Source organism: Entelurus aequoreus, linkage group LG04 (assembly GCF_033978785.1).
Source record: "Entelurus aequoreus isolate RoL-2023_Sb linkage group LG04, RoL_Eaeq_v1.1, whole genome shotgun sequence".
NCBI lineage: Eukaryota > Metazoa > Chordata > Actinopteri > Syngnathiformes > Syngnathidae > Entelurus > Entelurus aequoreus.
In genome coordinates, this window is record NC_084734.1 from 81006511 (window position 1) to 81024010 (window position 17500).

The 17500-nt window shown below is 36.2% G+C and overlaps 1 protein-coding gene across 1 annotated transcript in view; it reads left to right on the forward strand.

Moving 5' to 3' along the window:
- The window catches only part of si:ch211-153b23.4 (uncharacterized protein LOC335392 homolog), a 14034-nt gene extending 13534 nt beyond the window's left edge, over nucleotides 1-500 (forward strand). Inside the window, exons 8-9 of the mRNA XM_062043786.1 lie at nucleotides 1-111; nucleotides 188-500. The exon at nucleotides 1-111 is cut by the window's left edge and continues 12 nt beyond it. Of these exons, the coding sequence (XP_061899770.1) occupies nucleotides 1-111; nucleotides 188-310 (234 nt within the window). The 3' untranslated portion in view covers nucleotides 311-500. The remainder of the gene's footprint in view (nucleotides 112-187) is intronic.
- The last annotated feature ends 17000 nt before the right edge of the window (nucleotides 501-17500 follow it).

A 17500-nucleotide genomic window follows, 5' to 3' on the forward strand; every position in this document is an offset into this window, starting at 1 on the left:
TTATGTGACGGGCCCTCCCCAGAGAACATTGCGTCCACTGTGGTGGATTGCACTAAGATTGACACAGGACACATTGGCTTCTTCCGAGTGGGTCTCATCCCTAAATCCAAGGTCATTTGCATATCTCCGTATACATTCCTCTCAGGCACGTCAGCCATCAGACTAATTCTCTTTATGCGTCCAAAAGGTTCTGCAAATTTTCGAGGAGGTTCAGAAGCGGCACACGCGGGGGCAGACCAACCCAACGTTTGAAACTGATCATCCAGAAACCGAGGTGGAAAACCCTTCATCAACAGACAACAGAGTGTGAAAAGTTGGACACCGAGCACAGTTTAATGTTGCTTTGTGATACGAGTCAAGCGTCACGTTTGGATCATGTATTATTTTGTAAATAAACAATGCATATTTATGTAATATATTGTCATAACATGTTTTATTGTGCAGATTCTCCAAGGCAGTGGTTCTTAACCTTGTTGGAGGTACCGAACCCCACCAGTTTCATATGCGCATTCACCGAACCCTTCTTTAGTGAAAAATAAAATGATGGGTTTTTTTTCAAATTCAAGACAACGTTATATGTTTTTGGTAACACTTTAGTATGGGGAACATATTCTAAGTAACAAAGACTTAATTTAGAGTTATTTGGTTAGGGTTAGGGTTAGGGTTAGAGGGTTAGGGGCCAGGGTTAGAGGGTTAGGGTTATAATAAGGCCGTGCCGAATAAGGCATTAATAAGTACTTAATAATGACTAGTTAAGAGCCAATATGTTACTAATTTGCATGTTAATAAGCAACTAATTAATGGTGAATATGTTCCCCATACTAAAGTGTTACCATGTTTTTATACTGGTGCACAAAATGAACCGTGCATGAACATCACCTTGTTCAAACAACAAAACCAACACAGTGCATAAACTCACAACAAATTACACACCTGCAAATCAGTCTGACTTCTGCTGTTGCCGTATCCATAATACGCCGATAGGGAGACGTTTTTATTTACACGATGAGTCGGGTGTGTCTTGACCTTCGCCGAACCCCTGAGCTCGACTCACCGAAACCCCTATGGTTTGTTCGAACCCAGGTTAAGAACCACTGCTCTAAGGTCTTTTGCATATCTCCTACACCAGTGTTTTCAACCACTGTGCACCCTAGTGTGCCGTGAGATACAGTCTGGTGTGCCATGGGAGATTATCTAATTTCACCTATTTGGGTTAAAAATATTTTTTGCAAACCAGTAATTATAGTCTGCATATTATGTGTTGTTGTTGAGTGTCGGTGCTGTCTAAAGCTCGGCACAGTAACCATGCAATACTCTTCCATATCAGTAGGTGGCAGTCGGTAGCTAATTGCTTTGTAGATGTCGGAAACTAATGCTTAAAGCAAAAATAAACAAAAGGTGAGTGCCCCTAAGAAAAGGCATTGAAGCTTAGGGAAGGCTATGCAGAACAGAACTAAAACGGAACTGGCTACAAAGTAAACAAAAACAGAATGCTGGACGACAGCAAAGACTTACTGCGGAGCAAAGACGGCGTCCACAATATACATCCGAACATGACGTGACAATCAACGATGTCCCCACAAAGGATAAAAACAACTGAAATATCCCTGATTGCTAAAACAAAGTAGATACGGGAAATATCGCTCAAAGGAAGACATGAAACTGCTACAGGAAAATACAGAAAAAAGAGAAAAAGCCACCAAAATAGGAGCGCAAGACAAGAATTAAAACACTACACACAGGAAAACAGCAAAGAACTCAAAATAAGTCACAGCGTGATGTGACAGGTTGAGACAAGAGCTATAGTGATGGGTTATGGTTATGGTTTAAAGCAGGGGTCGGCAACCCGCGGCTCTAGAGCCGCATGTGGCTCTTTAGCGCCGCCCTAGTGGCTCTCTGAAACTTTTTCAAAAATGTATGAAAAATGGAAAAAGATGAGGGGGAAAAAAAAATTGTTTTAATATGGTTTCTGTAGGAGGACAAACATGACACTAATTGTTATAAAGCACACTGTTTGTATTAAACATGCTTCACTGATTCGAGTATTTGGCGAGCGCCGTTTTGTCCTACTAATTTTGGCGGTCCTTGAACTCACCTTAGTTTGTTTCCATATATATAACTTTTTCCGACTTTCTAGGACGTGTTTTATGCCACTTCTTTTTCTGTCTCATTTTGTCCACCAAACTTTTAACGTTGTGCGTGAATGCACAAAGGTGAGTTTTGTTCATTTTATTGACTTGTGTGGAGTGCTATTCAGACATATTTGGTCACTGCATGACTGCAAGCTAATCGATGCTAACATGCTATTTAGGCTAGCTATATGTACATATTGCATCATTATGCCTCATCTGTAGCTATATTTGAGCTCATTTAGTTTCCTTTAAGTCATCTCAATTCAATGTATATCTCATGACAAACTATCTGTATGTAATATGGCTTTTAATTTGTTGCGGCTCCAGACAGATTTGTTTTTGTATTTTTGCTCCAATATGGCTCTTTCAACATTTTGGGTTGCCGACCCCTGGTTTAAAGTCATATCCAACAATTGCGACAACGACTTTTTACTGTCAACTGAGTTTAGTTTTTTAGTGATTTCTTCTGGTGGTGTGCCTCTGGATTTTTTCAACGCAAAAAATGTGCCTTGGCTCAAAAAAGGTTGAAAAACACTGTCCTACACTACACTACACTACACTACACTACAGGGGTGTTATAAATTGGGTCATATTAGTACTTTCTTTGACTTATTTGCTTAATCCAGGGGTGTCCAACTCATTTTAGATCGGGGGGCCACATGGAGAAAGGATCTCCTCCCAAGAGGTAAAATCACGGCACGATAATTTAAAAATAAAGACAACTTCAGGTTGTTGTTGTTGTTTTTTTAAATAGAAAAAGCACATTCTGAAAATGTACAAATCATAATGGTGTTGTTGTTTTTTACACTTACATGTTGCGGTTAATAGTATTCTATCTTCATTTGTCGTTATTTTTACTTTCTGAATAAATGATGTGATAATGTTCATCGGTCAACTCATTGGTGTTAATTTGTTTATGTATCAAGATAAAAAAAATAATCAACATCAAATTACAGGATGTTATTTATGTAGTTTGCTCATTTTCCTCGACTGGTGCACTAACATGTGTTTTTTTTTTTACATATGTAGCATCATATACAAAGATACAAAGAATTGCTATTGTGACATCTAGTGGACACATTTAGAACAGCAGTTTATTTCATTCAATAATTTCGGCCCATTTTGATACTTGGCAAACTCATCCCGCGGGCCGGATAAAACCTGTCCGTGGGCCTGATCCGGCCCCTGGGCCGCACGTATGACACCCCTGGCTTGATCCATTCCATAATTGTATCCCACATACTGATGTACTAAAGGTTTTAAGTGTTGCACGTGCATACAAATGTTTTAAACTACATTTTCCTCCAAGGATATATTACTCCTCTTTTTTTGCGACAAATTGTTGTAAATATTTGGGTAGTGGGTTATAGTTTGCTTTGTGCATAATTTTAGCTGCTTGTCAATCCACTAAACGGTTGAATTTCAATGCGTTTGATTCTTTAAATAAAGGATTAGAGTGTTCTGGATATAATATGCTAACTGACCTTTTTTGTATTTAGAGGGCTTTGTGGGCGTAATAAAGGAGCTTCCATTGACTCCATTGTTAGCTGACTTTTGCTAATGTTTATTGATGATTTATAATGCATAAACTCTATTTATATGTATGTGTTCTTGTCTTACATAGGGATTGTGAATTATAGGCATATTTTCCAAAAAAGTGCAGTTCCCCTGTAAAGAAAATATTCATACACAAATGCAATTTTATATATACATACATATGCATGTATATGTCAAATTTAACGAGTTATCTCATGTGATTAATCATAAAAACATATTTAATAAATTATGTACACACTTGGATTAATCATGCATACCTTATATAGATCAGTGGTGGCCTTCTATACTGGCCAATTTAAATCATGATCATAAATTGATACAAGTTTATTTTATTTTATTGTTCATCTACTTTCCCTAAATATATAAAAGTATTCATCATATTCTCTTCATGTCATATTAGGCTCCAGTGTTGCTGTTTTTGATTTGATTTTTTTTTATTTTTTTAATAAGGATCCCCATTAGCTGGTTGCCACAACAACCCACTAGTCTTCCTGGGGTCCACAAACTCAATACAATTACAAGTAAAAGCATATAATTATAACTACACAATACAGAAAAAAAATAATAAAAGCATCAATAAAAAAAATAAAAGCATCAATCAAATAAATGTTTTTAAGTTAGAGGTTTTATCCAGCTTGTTGCCAGCACGGGATGAAATCTGCCATCAACAACCACAACAACAGGGCGGTCTGTGCAGTGTCGGCGAACAGGGCACATACAGTTGATAGACAGTTGCGATAGCCAATCTGATCACCAGTTTTAACCCAAAACATTGATTAGGTTGCAGATATATACATGCAGGGCCATTTTCAACAAGGACATTTCAAGAAAAAACATATCTCGTGAGACGAGGTCGGCCAACCCTCAAACTAGCTAACCTGTCCCAGCCGGTGAAACGGTTTGTCCGCCACTTCCGATCAAATCAACCGTATTACGAGCGGTAGTCGCGGTTTACGGCTTCTGATGGGTGCTGCAAATTTGGAGTTTTTACAAAAAAAATTATTTTGACAGCACCACGTACAGATATGTTCTAATTGTTGATGCGGGTTTATTGATTTTTAAATGTGCTGGAAAAGGGGCGCCGGAAGTTGGTTGATCCGTCAGCGATCCTGTGAATGGGATTGTGCTGAAAATCTCAATTTCCCCTTGGGGATTAATACAGTACTCCAGATGAAGTACTTCTGACATAGCCCATTTTGTAAACTATTGAAGTGGTTCAAAACCCAGTAGTGCGCAACGTATTAGGAGAGGTATTTATTAAAGTTGGACTAAGTAGGAGTAGGACGTCACTGAAGGCCTAGGTGTGAAATTCATATATATATACATATAAATATATATATATATATATCCATCCATTTTCTACCGCTTATTCCCTTCGGGGTCGCGAGGGGCGCTGGAGCCTATCTCAGCTACAATCGGGCGGAAGGCGGGGTACACTCTGGACAAGTTGCCACCTCATCGCAGGGCCAACACAGATAGACAGACAACATTCACACTCACATTCACACACTAGGACCAATTTAGTGTTGCCAATCAACCTATCCCCAGGTGCATGTCTTTGGAGGTGGGAGGAAACCGGAGTACCCGTAGGGAACCCACGCAGTCACGGGGAGAACATGCAAACTCCACACAGAAAGATCCCGAGCCCGGGATTGAACCCAGGACTACTCAGGACCTTCGTATTGTGAGGCAGACGCACTAACCCCATATATATATATGTATATGTATATATATATATATATATATATATATATATATATATATATATATATATATATATATATATATATATATATATATATATATATATATATATATATATAGTCAAGGTTTTATCCGTTATACAGTGCTCAATACCGGGGTAGAGCAGTATACCTAACATATATATATATATATATATATATATATATATATATATATATATATATATATATATATATATATATATATATATATATATATATATATATATATATATATATATATATATATATATATATATATATATACACATATATATATATATATATATATACATATATATATGTGTATATATATATATATATATATATATATATATATATATATATATATATATATATATATATACACTATGTATACATATACGTACATATATACTGTATATACACAGTATATATGTTTGTATATATATAGTGTGCATATATATATATATATATGTAAATGTATATACGTATGTACATATATATATACATATATATGTACATACGTCCATATACTGTATGTATGTACATATGTATATGTGCATATGTATATGTGTATGTATATATATATATATATATATATATATATATATATATATATATATATATATATATATATATATATATATATATATATATATATATATATATTTATTTATTTATATATATATTTATTTATTTATATATATATATATATATATATATATATATATATATATATATATATATATATATATATATATATATATATATATATATATATATATATATATATATATATAGTCAAGGTTTCTGTGGTTTATACAGTGCTCAATACTGGGGCAGAGCGGACAAACAGGCTTGTAGATAGATAGATAGGTCTTTATTGTCATTGCACAAGTACAACGAAACTTTGTTTCCGGCACAAACCCGTTCAAGATTAGACAAACAAACAGTGTACAGGGTTACAGAACAGGAACGCTGATGGGTCGCCACAAGGTGCCCCCCGTAAAAGATGGGGAAAAAGGTAAAACGCTGGGGAAGGAAGAGTAAAAAAATACAATCTAGACTGGGCTTCTAAGGGGGCCTAGTCTGGAGTGGGAAAAAACTTCCATAGCAAAGCACATATACATATTACAACGTATATCTCGAGATATCTAGCAACAGAGGGAAGGGAGTGCGAGGTCATGATGGTTGGCCGCAGCTCTCAGGCGCTGACCATCCATTCATTCATCATCATAAATTTGGCCCCCCGAATCAAAATAATTGCCCGGGCCTATTCTAGATAATAAATCATGCCTCTCACCTGGAAAGTAGATGGCTGAGAATATAATCCGCCAAGTTGGTACACTTAGGACCTGGAACCGGTGAGAACGACCCGAAAAGCGCTTCTTCTCCCCCAGTCCCCTTTTGAGGCCACCTGCAGGACACACACACACACACATTTTAAGCCTCATATATGCCATGATTATTGCATACTTTGAACTACTTTTGCTTTGGTCTGTACGGTGATCCAAATCGGTTTAGATGTTTTACATTCAACTAAATATTTGAAAAGACGAGGTAAATATCTGCATTTTTTTTTTTTTTAGTACACATCCATTTGATTAACACTTGCTAATAAAGAAGAACTCACAGTCAGGTCAAATGAATAAAAGCCAGCAATAAACCGTTTTTTGTTTGTTTGTTACAGCGCTGTGGCAGAACTCGGCTCCAAATGTATATTTGTAGTCGTGGACAAACAGTATTGCAATAAATGTTTAACACAACAGTGTGCTTTAAATTAGTGCACTTTTTTTTAATCACCACTCCACAAGAGTGTGATGCAGAGTTATTAGTGTATTAAGAACTGGAATTATATCATTTCGGATTATGTTATTGAATTTAGAATGGTAGGAAGAGCATTTGTCATTACTAATAAAGTATGTTACTACAATCCATAACAGTGTTCATTTTTGCCAAATCATCCGTTGTCATCTCAATAATGTGGTGGTTTTAGTTGTTTTGAAATGCTTAACAGGTGACACATTGATGTTAACACTTGCACAACTAGGGGGAAGAAATGTATTTGATTCTGTGTTTGAACGTCATCATTTCCTAATGGGGAGAATGTGTCACAACAGGCAGCCTATGTAGTGATGAAAGAAAGGAAATGTTAGGAAATAAAGAATAAAAATTAATAAGAAATAGAACATCAAATCATTTTAATATCAAATAATAAATAGAACATAACATTATTTTTAATATAAATACAAATGTACATAGATAAATAAAGAAAAATGAATACAGGGGTAAAAAAATTACAGAAAAATGTGTTAGAATCAGAGATGTAAATGCTTTAAAATGTAATATCGGAAATTATCGGTATCGTTTTTTTAATTATTGGTATCGGTTTATTTTTTAAATTTTTTTATTTTTTATTTTTTTTGTATTAAATCAACATAAAAAACTCAAGATACACTTACAATTAGTACACCAACCCCCCCAAAAAACCTCCCCCATTTACACTCATTCACACTCATTCACACAAAAGGGTTGTTTCTTTCTGTTATTAATATTTCTGGTTCCTACATTATTTATCAATATATATCAATACAGTCTGCAAGGGATACAGTCCGTAAGCACACATGATTGTGCGTGCTGCTGGTCCACTAATAGTACTAACCTTTAACAGTTCATTTTACTCATTTTCATTCATTACTAGTTTATATGTAACTGTTTTTATATTGTTTTACTTTCTTTTTTATTCAAGAAAATGTTTTTAATTTATTTATTTTATTTCATTTAATTTTTTTTTTTAAAAAGGACCTTGTCTTCACCATACCTGGTTGTCCAAATTAGGTCTAACAATGTGTTAATTCCACGACTGTATATATCGGTATCGGTTGATATCGGTATCAGTAATTAAGAGTTGGACAATATCGGATATCGGCAAAAAAGCCATTATCGGACATCCCTAGTTATTATATTAAAGAAATACTAATGAAGGTATATTTTACAAACAGAAAGTTACAGGAATGTACACATGATCCCATGTTTACATCTCATTGTGCAACATGTGAATGTTTTAGTGGGAACTAAATGCGATATCTGAAAGGGGTACACATTATTTCCAAAGCAGGACCCCCCACCCAGACATATAATACTAGTACACAGCTCATGAAAAACAATATGTTATAGTCATTGTAAGTGGGCCAAAACATTTATATTAGAACATAATCTCATGGAAATGACTGCTGTCATTTGATTATAATAATAAAACATTGAACTTGTTATTTAGTCAGGTCTGGGACAGGTGTGCTGCAGGTCTGACGTCGCTCACATGTGCTCCACTGAATGCTCAAGGAGTTTTTGCGTTTGCTCACACATATGGAAAATTAGAGGGAACATAGTTTGGGGGTATCCATAATACGCCGACAGGGAGAAGTTTTTATTTACACGATGAGTCGGGCGTGTCTCGACCTCCGCGGCGGAGGCTCCGCCGAACCCCTGAGGCCGACTCACCGAACCCCTAGGGTTCGATAGAAACCCAGGTTAAGAACCACTGACCAAGGCCTACTACGCTACTGTGTTTTAATGTTGGTCTTCATGGAGAGCTTTTTTGAGGTGATACTTGGTGAAAACAGAGAGAAGCACGCAATTAGATATTCCGATCAACGTTGTTATCGTCGGCTATTATTTAATCAGCCTTGCCCTGTCTTTAAAGGAAGCCAGCTTTTAATGAACAATGAAGTGTTGAGCAATGAATGCAGACCAACCAGTATTTTTCTCCTCATCATGACCTAAACCATGTGTCTGGACTCCCAAGCGTTCCACTAACACACCTTACCACCATGACACACTTTGACGAGGGGGCATCCCTGCCAAGAACATTCCATTAGCTTCTCACTGCGGTGTTTTGTGTTGCACCCATGTACTGTATGAAAACATGTTTGTGTTTTTTGCCTCACCATAAAATCAACCCATGCTCGGCAAAATAAAAACAGAACACATGTTTTTTTTCCACCTCCTGAATGCAAAAAATAAAAGCTATTCTGTCTCACTTTAACGACGACAGTCAGTCTTTTAGGTTGGGCCGATCAATAATGGCTGTTTTTTTTAAATGTATGTACCGTATTTTTCGGACTATAAGTTGCAGTTTTTTTCATAGTTTGGCCGGGGGTGCGACTTATACTCCGTAGCGACTTATGTGTGAAATTATGAACACATTAGCGTAAAATATCAAATAATATTATTTAGCTCATTCACGTAAGAGACTAGACGTATAAGATTTCATGGGATTTAGCGATTAGGAGTGACAGATAGTTTGGTAAACCTATAGCATGTTCTATATGTTATAGTTATTTGAATGACTCTTACCATAATATGTTACGTTAACATACCAGGCACCTTCTCAGTTGGTTATTTATGCCTCATATAACGTACACTTATTCAGCCTGTTGTTCACTATTCTTTATTTATTTTAAATTGCCTTTCAAATGTCTATTCTTGGTGTTGGCATTTATCAAATACATTTCCCCAAAAAATGCGACTTATACTCCAGTGAGACTTATATATGTTTTTTTCCTTCTTTATTATGCATTTTCGGCCGGTGCGACTTATACTCCGAAAAATACGGTATTTATGTTTGCTGTGTCTTGCCTTGGTAACCACGGTAACATGTCGCTTCAGACATTCCCAAATAATTTGTAGCTGCCATTATGATGTGCAGTGATGTGTTCAAATGACCGTAAGTCCTGAACTATACAAAGTATTTCAATGGTTGGAATCTGCGCTTTTGCATGATATACTAGTTACTATGGTAATCTAATTAGTTACTATGGTAATCTAAGTCACAGCAGCTCAGACGAGGCACCAAGCAGTGTGGGTGGGGAGCGTTTCCACAGAGTGTTTCCAGAGCGGCCAGCCTGAAATGCGGGTGTCAGGGACAGACGCGAAAGGAGATTTTTACAACAAAGTTCTAAAGCTTGGTGATATATCACATATATCAGATTGTAGGTGGGGTTTATTTTTACCCTTCGCGTTCATATTTTGCTGTGTTTGTTGCGTTTCGCTTGAATGTAAAATATGTCGATCGAGAGGGGGTGTGACGGTCATATGTTGTCAATATTCAGCGTTTTATCGTTCATAGTTAATATTGTAAATCCCACATGTCTTTATTTTCATGTAAATTCTAGGTGTCTCATTCAGTAAAAAAATTTAAAATTCCATTCCGTTTTTTTAAGGCGGTCTGTCATAACGTTTTTAGCATTCATTCAGACATTATTGTCATTATAGGTCAGAAAAAAACACAGAGGCTATTTCATCCCTACAAGCCTGTTTCGCAGGTTTCTCTGCTATATATATATATATATATATATATATATATATATATATATATATATATATATATATATATATATATATATATATATATATATATATATATATATATATATATATATATATATATATATATATATATACAGTATATATATATATATATATATATATATACATATATATATATATACAGTATATATATATATATATATATGTATATATATATATATACAGTATATATATATATATATATATATATATATATATGTGTGTATATGTATCCCCTCCGTATATACATACATATATATATATATATATATATATATATATATATATATATATATATATATATATATATATATATATATATATATATATATATATATATATATATATATATATATATTAGGGCTGCAACAACTAATTGATTAAATCGATTATAAAAATAGTTGGCAATTAATTTAGTCATCGATTCGTTGGATCTATGCTATGCGCATGCGCAGGGGCTACTTTTTTAAAAAAATAATTTTTTTTTAATAAACCTTTATTTATAAACTGCAACATTTACAAACAGCTGAGAAACAATAATCAAAATAAGTATGGTGCCAGTATGCTGTTTTTTTTCAATAAAATACCGGAAAGGATAGAAATGTAGTTTGTCTCTTTTCTCCGATTATTAATTGATTAATCGAAGTAATAATCGACAGATTAATCGATTATCAAATTAGTTGAATAGACTGTCGAGTTTCAGATGAAGGTTCTCTTTTTCTGGCCATTTTGAGCATTTAATTGACCCCACAAATGTGATGCTCCAGAAACTCAATCTGCTCAAAGGAAGGTCAGTTTTGTAGCTTCTGTAACGAGCTAAACTGTTTTCAGATGTGTGAACATGATTGCACAAGGGTTTTCTAATCATCAATTAGCCTTCTGAGCCAATGAGCAAACACATTGTACCATTAGAACACTGGAGTGATAGTTGCTGGAAATGGGCCTCTATACACCTATGTAGATATTGCACCAAAAACCAGACATTTGCAGCTAGAATAGTCATTTACCACATTAGCAATGTATAGAGTGTATTTCTTTGAAGTTAAGACTAGTTTAAAGTTATCTTCATTGAAAAGTACAGTGCTTTTCCTTCAAAAATAAGGACATTTCAATGTGACCCCAAACTTTTGAATGGTAGTGTATATATATATATATATGTATATATATATATATATATATATATATATATATATATATATATATATATATATATATATATATATATATATATATATATATATATATATATATATATATATATATATATATACTGCTGAGAAGATTAAGTGGATGGTACTCATTGAATTAAAGAAAAAAATAATCAAAAACATACTAATTTGGCTAGGCAATTATGGACGTATCTTTTTTCGCTCTGACCGTAACTTAGGTACAAGCTGGCTCATTGGATTCCACACTCTCTCCTTTTTCTATTGTGGATCACGGATTTGTATTTTAAACCACCTCGGATACTATATCCTCTTGAAAATGAGAGTCGAGCACGCGAAATGGACATTTAAAGTGACTTTTATCTCCAAGACAATACATCGGTGACACACTTAGCTACTGAGCTAGCGTGATAGCATCGTTCTCAAATGAAGATAGAAACAAAATAAATAAACCCCTGACTGGAAGGATAGACAGAAGATGAACAATACTATTAAACCATGTACATGTAACTACACGGTTAAAAATTCTCTGCCTGGTAAGGCCTAAAAATGCTGTTGCTAACGACGCTAAGGCTAATTTAGCAACTTAGCAACCGGACCTCACAGAACTATGCTAAAAACATTAGCGCTCCACCTACGCCAGCCAGCCCTCATCTTCCCATCAACAGCCGTGCTCACCTGCATTCCAGCGATCGACGGCACGACGAAGGACTTCATCCGTGGGTTTGGCGGCAAGCATCGGCTAGGCGTCTGCTTTCCGGGTAAGTAGTCCTTGTTGTGTTGCTGTAAGTATTGTAATGCCCCGCAGTGGAGAAGGAGTCAAACAGACGAGGATGCGCTGCTCAATCGCTTTATTAACAAGCGGTAACTGGTTGTAGTTCAAAAAGTAACGCACACACATACACGAGCTGCTGTTAGCCAAAAGTCACGCTCACACACTCAAGTTCTCCGCCAACTCACTCGCGCATGCGCGTTCCCCAAACCCTTAAAGACACAGTACACTAATGCAAATATCACAGATATTACAGTATTGTACTTAGCCGCTAATACACCGATCGATCCCACCTACAACGTTCTTCTTTGCAGCCTCCATTGTTCATTAAACAAATTGTCGAAGAAAACAAGAGGCTTTTCTATCGGGTCCGATGGGGTCCAACCACTTCCGTTGCTTTTGTGACGTCACGCACATAAATCATATCCAAAGGAGTTTTTTTAACGGAAGTGTGGCGGGAATTTTAAAATTGCACTTTATAAGTTAACCCGACCGTATTGGCATGTGTTGCAATGTTAAGATTTCATCATTGATATATAAACTATCAGACTGCGTGGTCGGTAGTAGTGGCTTTCAGTAGGCCTTGAAAGACTTCCAGATTACTTCTTTTAAAAAAAAAAACCTCTACTCCCCTATATTAGGGGAGTAGAGGACAGGCCAGACTACAGACTGGCCTGCCTGAAGTCCAGACCTGTCTCCCATTGAAAATGTGTGGCACATTATGAAGCCTAAAATACCACAACTGAGACCCCCGGACTGTTGAACAACTTAAAGGCCTACTGAAATAAAATTGTTTTATTTAAACGGGGATAGCAGATCCATTCTATGTGTCATACTTGATCATTTCGCGATATTGCCATATTTTTGCTGAAAGGATTTAGTAGAGAACATCGACGATAAAGTTCGCAACTTTTGGTCGCTGATAAAAGAAAGCCTTGCCTGTACCGGAAGTAGCGTGACGTCGCAGGTTGAAGGGCTCCTCACATTAGCCCATTGTTTACACCAGCAGCGAGAGCGATTCGGACCGAGAAAGCGACGATTACCCCATTAATTTGAGCGAGGATGAAAGATTTGTGGATGAGGAACGTGAGAGTGAAGGACTAGAGTGCAGTGCAGGACGTATCTTTTTTCGCTCTGACGGTAACTTAGGTACAAGCTGGCTCATTGGATTCCACACTTTCTCCTTTTTCTATTGTGGATCACGGATTTGTAATTTAAACCACCTCGGATACTATATCCTCTTGAAAATGAGAGTCGAAAACACGAAATGGACATTCACAGTGACTTTTATCTCCACGACAATACATCGGTGAAGCTCTTTAGCTACGGAGCTAACGTGATAGCATCGTGCTTTAATGCAGATAGAAACAAAATAAATAAACCCCTGACTGGAAGGATAGACAGAAGATCAACAATACTATTAAACCATGGACATGTAACTACACGGTTAATGCTTTCCAGCCTGGCGAAGCTTAACAATGCTGTTGCTAACGACGCCATTGAAGCTAACCTAGCAACGGGACCTCACAGAGCTATGCTAAAAACATTAGCTATCCACCTACGCCTGCCAGCCCTCATCTGCTCATCAACACCCGTGCTCACATGCGTTCCAGCGATCGACGGAGCGACGAAGGACTTCACTCGATCATCAATGCGGTCGGCGGCTAGCGTCGGATAGCGCGTCTGCTATCCAAGTCAAAGTCCTCCTGGTTGTGTTGCTGCAGCCAGCCGCTAATACACCGATCCCACCTACAACTTTCTTCTTTGCAGTCTTCATTGTTCATTAAACAAATTGCAAAAGATTCACCAACACAGATGTCCAGAATACTGTGGAATTTTGCAATGAAAACCGAGCTTTTTGTATTGGATTCAATGTGTCCGCATACTTCCGTTTCAACCATTGACGTCACACACAAACGTCATCATACATAGACGTTTCCAACCGGAAGTTTAGCGGGAAATTTAAAATTGCACTTTATAAGTTAACCCGGCCGTATTGGCATGTGTTGCAATGTTAAGATTTCATCGTTGACATATAAACTATCAGACTGCGTGGTCGGTAGTAGTGGCTTTCAGTAGGCCTTTAAGCTGTACATCAAGCAAGAACGGGAAAGAATTCCAGCTGAGAAGCTTCAAAAATGTGTCTCCTCAGTTCCCAAACATTTACTGAGTGTTGTTAAAAGGAAAGGCCATGTAACACAGTGGTGAACATGCCCTTTCCCAACTACTTTGGCACGTGTTGCAGCCATGAAATTCTAAGTTAATTATTATTTGCACAAAAAAAAAAAAAGTTTATGAGTTTGAACATCAAATATGTTGTCTTTGTAGTGCATTCAATTGAATACGGGTTGAAAAGGATTTGCAAATCATTGTATTCCGTTTATATTTACATCTAACACAATTTCTCAACTCATATGGAAACAGGGTTTGTAAATATAGTCGCTAATTACTTACATGTTGAAGTCTCCACAACAGAAGAGCATTAGGAAGTACGCAGTAACAAATGTGTCCGCGTAATTCCACTTACAGGGTCAAAAGCTTAAGGTGATTAATTATTGTATCCAGGAGGTGTCGCCCAAAAAATAAAAAAAATACCACTCCACTTCAATTTAAAGAAAAAATATGGTTATTAATCGCGGTGTAGGCCTACTTTGAGAATTAGTGGTGCAATTGCGTCATATTTTGTATTATTTGGTCAAAATACGCTAGAGTGTCATTTTATTTTATTTTTTTATTTTTATTTTTTTTGTCATTTGTTAACATTTTATGTAGTTGGATTAAAAAAAAAAAAAAAAAAAGTGCCTTGGCTCAAAAAAGGTTGAAAAATACTGGGCTATACTTTAGGCTACTGGGAGCGAGCAGCTAAGCATACAATAGCTTGCAAGCTAGTCACACGTAATAAGTGTCATTTATTGAACAATATTGCAGCCTGAAACATTTGTAAATAAATATAGTCGCTAATTACTTACATGTTACAGTCTCCACAACAGAAGAGCATTAGGAAGTACGCAGTAACAAACGTGTCCGCGTAATTCCACTTACAGGGTCAAAAGCTTAAGGTGATTAATTATTGTATCCAGGAGGTGTCGCCCAAAAAATAAAAATAAATACCACTCCACTTCAATTTAAAGAAAAAATATGGTTATTAATCGCTGTGTAGGCCTACTTTGAGAATTAGTGGTGCATTAGTGGTGCAATTGCGTCATATTTTCTCATATTTCGTCAATATACGCTACTGAGTGTCATTTGTTGACATTTACTGTAATGGGATTTAAAAATTAAAAAAAAGTTGAAAAACACTGGGCTATACTTTAAGCTACTGGGAGCGAGCAGCTACTGTACACAACAGCTAAGCATACAATAGCTTACAAGCTAGTCATATATAATAAGTGTCATTAATTGAACAATATTGCAGCCTAAAACATTTGTAAATAAATATAGTCGCTATTTACTTACATGTTACAGTCTCCACGGCAGAAGAGCATTAGAATTAGTATCCAGTAACAAACGTGTCCGCATTATTATACTTACTTAATTATTGTATCCAGGAGGTGTTCAGTTCAGCCCAGTTTCATTTTATTTCGAACATGCATACGATACAATGTAATGCATCACATGTTTCCAGTTGTTTCCTTACAGCACGTCCGAAAAGGAGTAGGAAGAAGCTGATCTTATTTAATGCTACCCCTTTTCATACCATGGCAATTGTATCCCATTTCCTGGTTCTCTGTAACAGAACAGTGAATAAACAAATAATATACCATAGTAAGTAAACAAATATTAAATACATAAATAATCTTTATCGCCAAAAAAAAAGAAAAGAAAATGACCACTCCACTTCAATTTAAAGAAAAAATATGGTTAATAATAAACAGGTTGGTGGTTTTCATACCTACCATAGTTCTCTGAGTAATTTCACTTGATCTAACCTTTTAAACAACATTCCACACTACAAAAATAATGAAAGTATGTAATATGATTCCTACTGATATCTTATCGGATCACTTTGGTATCGGCCAATGCGCAAAAGGCTCCAATAATGGTATCATATCGGAATAGAAAAAGCTGTATCGGGACACCCCAAAGGGTTATGGTCATGATTAATTAGTTTCAGACATGTTTAAGAGTTGGAACATCAGGTGGTTACTGTCAGAATAATTGTATAGAAGTTATCACACAACTTGTTTTCCCATTAGTACAGGCTGCCCTGCGAGAAGACAAAAGCTGTCTTTGTCCTTACCAAGCAAAAGGCCTGCCGCTTGTAAACCTCCACTGTGTGTGACGGGATGTGACGTCTCCCTGATCTATTGGACAGCCACAGGAAGACCTTGTCATGACCCGAGATCTACATAGCAGAGAGGGAGCAGACCTGACCTCGCTCTGGGCACCTTTTCTTTAAACTGTTTATGACCGAGGGCGGCAGCTGTTTATGACCCCCTCCCCTTAGAAACAGCTGCAGCCATGTAATCAAGAAATGCCCAAATAAATGAGGAGGTGTGGAGCTCCCACCTCTTTGAGCTAAATTGAATCCTGTCTCTGTTTGACTCGTTGCTTCTTGTCTTGTCTAATACAAACCCCATTTCCATATGAGTTGGGAAATTGTGTTAGATGTAAATATAAACGGAATACAATGATTTGCAAATCATTGTATTCCGTTTATATTTACATCCAACACAACTTCCCAACTCATATGGAAATGGGGTTTGTAGATGTCATGGGTGTTTGAACCTGACAGTTACATTTGCAGCATTCAACATAATGTTGCTGAAGAGGAGTAGGAAG